At 44.7% G+C, this 5,299-nt stretch overlaps 1 protein-coding gene and 1 long non-coding RNA gene across 2 annotated transcripts; one reads left to right on the forward strand and one right to left on the reverse strand.

Annotated features, from left to right (window-relative positions):
- Window positions 1–407: 407 nt before the first annotated feature.
- On the forward strand, window positions 408–2,560 carry LOC308387263 (uncharacterized protein). Its single transcript, XM_080867215.1, has 4 exons — window positions 408–561; window positions 1,639–1,732; window positions 1,856–1,943; window positions 2,060–2,560. The coding sequence occupies exons 1-4, from the start codon at window positions 504–506 to the stop codon at window positions 2,459–2,461; spliced, it is 642 nt and encodes a 213-aa protein (XP_080723341.1). The 5' UTR covers window positions 408–503; the 3' UTR covers window positions 2,462–2,560.
- Window positions 2,266–5,299, reverse strand: LOC308387264. The gene is made up of 2 exons (XR_013969911.1): window positions 2,934–5,299; window positions 2,266–2,841 (listed from the first exon to the last, which is right to left on the reverse strand). It is a non-coding gene; the product is annotated as an uncharacterized lncRNA (long non-coding RNA).

Below are 5,299 nucleotides of genomic sequence, written 5' to 3' on the forward strand. Positions count from 1 at the left end.
ATCCAGAAGATCATTTTGGCTTCCACAAAATCCACAGATCACATTTATGTCCCTTTTGAACTTTGTCATATAATGATTAGCAGGATAATATTTATGAAGTATTTTGAATGAAACTTCTTTTGCTTTATTCCTCACAAGATACTTGTTAGGAGTGGTTCATACTCTTTTCCAAGTAATGTCACCGACAAAGGAATTGCAATAAGAAATCACCTGTGGAACAGAGATTCTCTCTGGAAGCATTTGGAGCAGCCTTCCTCGCGTCGCTGTGACGTAATCGCCCTTCAAATGCGGCCCTGAATGGGAACGCAGCTTATGAATGCGCTTTTATCCACGTTCACCTGCCGCTGATCACGTCATCCACCGGTCCCAATTCCTAGACCGCATCCTTCGGAGACCGCATTTGAAGGTCTAAAACGTCACAGCCAGGCGACGAAGGCTGCTCCATTTCCCCGGATCCTATCCCAGAATTCATAGCGCGGCCCAGCCAGTAGCAGCTTCCAACAATGGCGGCAGATACAGGGTCGGTAGAGATGGCATCGGAGGAAAGCTACATTTTTAAATGTAAGGTATTCTTGAAGTAGCGATACAAATGTTAAGATGTTAAAGTTAATGTGAGTTTAATTTTAAATGTTAAGGTGAAGTTGTTGTTTTTTACAGTCGTTGAACATACGTGACTGTAGATGACAGTCCCGCTCTTTTTTAACATAAAGGTTAGTTTGAATATTACTCTTTCTGGGTCACAAAATAAACTTAGATTTGAGCTGTGTCCAAAGTCAGGATCTGCATCCTTCGGAGGACCCGGCTTTCGCGGTCCATGTGGGCCGGGTCCTCCGAAGACCGAGAAGGCCGCAAGTGCGATGCTGTGAAATTGGACTGTGTGGTCTTTACATCTGCGTCACCAGCTGTCTCGGTGGAGTTTAATATAACGTGTTTATTAACCCGAGGAGCGAAAGACCGCGAGGCGTTTGAAAACGATGTGCCGGGAGCTCGCTTTCCAATCCGGCTCTACTGAGGCGGCTAGCTATCGAGCTGGGTCGTAACAGACGTCTCCGAAAACGTCGGAGCACGTTTGCAGATTTGTGCTGTCTTAATAAATCGAGTAGATATTTGAAGTGTACACGGCTACATTCTCACCGTAACTTATCTTAAAAGTTTATTTTGTGACCCAGAAAGCGTAATGTTGAAACTATTAAAACGCATCGTTTTCAAACTCAGGTTAAACATGATGTACAAGTCACTTAGATCAGCGGTCCCCAACCCCCGGGCCTCGGACCGGTACCGGTCCGTGACTCGTTTGGTACCGGGCCGCGAGAGTTGAGGCTCAGGTGTGAAATGTATGGTTTTCAGGGTTTTTATCGGTCTTTTCACGTGTGTTATGAATAAATTTTCTTTTTTTCGGTACCGGTACTAGTTTTATTTTGTTGTATTTATCCGCGACACCTTAAAGGCCGGTCCGTGGCGCAAAAAAGGTTGGGGACCGCTGACTTAGATAACTTAAAAATGTTATTGTTTGGCTTTATCAGTGTTTTATTTGTTCCTGAGTAAGTCGGTTTGGATTACAGTTATAGTTTCACACAGCTGAATAAACGTTAAACAGTAACGTGAGATGCTCGAGAATTTACTCCTTTTATATTTCAGGGAGCAAAGAGCAGACGGCTGAGTTTATTAAACTCCGCGGAGACAACGAGCACCTTTTCACCGGTGCTAAACACTCAGCCGCTCTGGGTTGGAGGTACAGTAACAGTATGCAGTTTTTAATCTGTTAGGCATGCGAGTGCTTTTTAGTTCGTACATTTTGTTGTTGCTGTTCAGGGATTAACGTGATTGACATGTTCCTGTGCTTTCTGTCTGTTAGGGCAGTTCTTGAGAAGATGGGCCTGCTGGGAAAAATCACCCCGTTGCAGGCCAAAAAAAAATGGGACAATTTAAAAAAAAAATACAAAGTATGTACAGTCGTATTCAAATATGGATTTTTAACTATAAGTTATTAAACGTGTTCATGTAAACGTGTACTGATGCTGTTTTTCTCAACACCACTTTTGATTTCCTCTGCCTTTAGGATTGCAAGTATCCAGGGTCAGGCGAGGGAGGGATTGAGAAGCCCACTGCTGCTACATGGCCCTGGTTTGCCCTTATGGATGAAGTGTTAGGACAGAGGCCTTCCACCAGGCCTCAAGTCCTAATTACCTCCATCCAGGACAGCACTCCAGGTCCCAGTTCAGCCGTAGGACACCAAGCGTGGGATCAGGAAGAGCAGGAGGATGATGGCCAGCTGGAGCCAAGAAGGGAAAAGAGAAAGAGGAACTGGGAGAGCGAGTTGTTGGATTTGATCAGAGAGGATATGAGATTGCAGAGGGAACTTGAGGAAAGAAGAGCAGAGGAAGCACGACAGAGAATGGACAGGCTGTTTGGGTTATTGGAAAAACTTGTTGAAAAAAAATGTGTAAAGTTCTGTAAATAAAAATCGCTGTGAATGCTTCAACTTTGAGTTATTTTTTTCAAACTATGTACAACATTTTAACTTGATTATTAACATGTATAAACAGAGTACATAACATGAAAAAACTCAACACATTTTGTAATTATTATTAAAGCCCAGGATTAACCTGAGTGTCCCAATATGCACAGGTACTTTTAACCTTTGGCTGAGCAGGAAGTCTGGCAGTGCTGCTGAATGTGCTGGACCAGGACCAGAGAGATGGAGGTGCCACAAGTGAGACCCAGTCAGTAAGTGGAGCATCATACAGGGTGGTGTCCAGAAGGTGTTTAGGGATGCTTGTTTCCACTGTCCACCGCATCATCTGGGTTTACAGGCTGATGTAATCGATGGCTGCCATGTCTCTAAGATTTATTCAGAAAAATGCAAAACAGTGGTGCGAACAGTCATGTTAATAAAGCTGTAACAAGTAGTGTTGTACAAGCAGATTACTTACCTGTTCACAATCATCGTGGTCCAGGGGTGGTACCTTCAGGGCAGATCGCTGGTCCTGCCAGAGAGCACCACTGACTGCCTCCAAACCTTTCTCCCCCTCATCTGGCACAGCATCTTCGGGCTCGTACACCGGGGCCACGACATCGCCAGCACCGAGATGTTATACAAAAGAGCACATGCTGTTATGACCTGAAACAGATGTTTAAGGTGTTTATAGATGTACGTACGCTAAAGTTCCCATTATGTCATTTTAATTAATCAAAAAAACAATGGCACTACATTTTAATGACTTAGAAGGTGTGGTGCACCTCCAGCGCTTGAGGGAAGATGGCCCAGAACCTCGTCTTCATCATTCTAAAAGCACTCCGCTGGACTCCCACACCTTGGAATGGGACATGACTCCAAGATCTTCTGGGGTCTGAGGGAGGTGGATGACCTGATGGCGAACAGCCACCTCCTCTGTGACCCTGTGGAAGATGCGGTGAACAGTGGCACGAGGTGTTGCAAACACTCTGGAAACACCTCTGTAGGACGCTCCACTTGCCAGCCAGAAAAGAAAAACAAGGACCCCAGTTGTGGCACCCCAACCATGTCTCTGATTCTGGTTAATCAGATTCAGCAGCACTTTCAGAGACTCCCTGCTCAGGCGAGAATCAGGTTTAGTGTCCTCATTATTAAATAACCTGTCCATGACTGAGACACTCAGGTTAATCCTGCAGTACAGGGCTCTGCTCTGGTGAAGGAAAATATCAGAAATTGTTTTATTCTTGTCACTATTATGAATGTTGCTGTTCTTTAAAAAAAGATTTCACATGTCAAAACATTTTGATTAAAATGTACTGATTCACTGTAAAAGATAAAAGAGCGAATAGTCCAATAGAAAATCACACTGCGATTTTCTATCATAGCAAATATATTTAATTAGCTTTTAATTAGCTAGCAAATCTGAAGGCTAGATCATCCCATTTCACAGCCTCGCAATTCGGTCCTCAGTCTTCGAAGGACCCGGCCCACGTAGACCGTGAAGCCGGGTCCCTCAGAGGATGCAGCCTGGGAACTGGGACACTGTGTTTTGTATGTTTTAAGTGTAATGTGCTCAAGATTCGCTTGAGCACATTACTGCTTTGGCAGTTAAAATGACAAGTTTACAGAGCTGGACCTTTGTGTGAACCTGCTGCTTCACAGAGAGGATGAGACTGAATCAGGCTGTACAGGTTTTATACTTCGACCATAACAAAGATTATTATGGCTATCTTCTCCCAACACGAACGTGGCAGTTTAGAGCGAATCCTCCCCGCTCAGTCCGACCTCACCTCGTATCTGCTTCTCCTGGAATCAGAAAGAAAAGAAAAACAACCCCTCCATAGCCTTGGCTATCTTCTTCTTATTAAGGCCCAGTTCAGGACATCTTGCTTGGACTTCCTGACCCAGAGACTTATTCTAACCATCATCAGCGTATGTGTAAGCATGCAGCAAAAATACCCACTGCACTCTACATACCTGCAATATTTCAAATCTACACAATAAAGCTGAATGAAGCTCTTGATCTATATGCAGATGTCAGGTGTAAATTATAGAATTAGCCTCCTTGAATGGTTTCATTCAACTCTAATATCAAACATCCTTGAAAGTGACTGGCATCTAAATGGGATTTTTCAAGCTGCCGTGTTACGTCTGTATTTTCTTATAATCTCTTTGCCCAAGCAAAGTGTACCAACACTCCTTTAAGGGTGACAGTGTTTACTGTAGAACTTGTGTTGCTGAGTGTGCCTGACATACACATTTCTATTCATGCATGCAGAAGCAAATAAAAGTAGAAAGTCTGAGGTGTGAAGCCTTGGCGCCTGCAGCCATCTATTAACCCGACAAGGTCAAGACAGTGACGGCATAACGATGACGTTTCCTTGGCAGAAGCGCCGGACGCCCCGGTGTGACTCCTTCTGTTGGCACTCGCTGGAAATTTTCCAGCCAAACACAAAAGCAGCTACAGAAAAAAAGCAGCATTTTCTCCTCCGTCGAGCCTGACGCAGCCTTCCACCGTCGACTGTTTGAGTGTTGCCTGGAAACCTGCTCGAGCTTGCTTACATGTAGTAAAATTGGAACATCGGCACATCCCTCCAACGCACCATCACATCGCCACAGCAACGATGGAGAACGGGCTGGCTTCGGTCCCACATTGCTGTCCTCTCATTGGAGCATCTGCCGGCGTCATCTTGCTGGCCACGCCCACTGTTACATCGCAGCTTCAAAGCTGGAAGCAGCTGTCAGATCTAAAAGCTTCCCACACCTGGTGCCAATGTGGAGGCTGAAGAAGTGAGGCTCAAGATGTTTGAGCAGTACTGTAACTAAACACGTGTTTAAATTCTC

Source organism: Rhamphochromis sp. 'chilingali', assembly GCF_963969265.1.
Source record: "Rhamphochromis sp. 'chilingali' genome assembly, chromosome: 19".
In the NCBI taxonomy this organism is placed as follows: Eukaryota; Metazoa; Chordata; class Actinopteri; order Cichliformes; family Cichlidae; genus Rhamphochromis; species Rhamphochromis sp. 'chilingali'.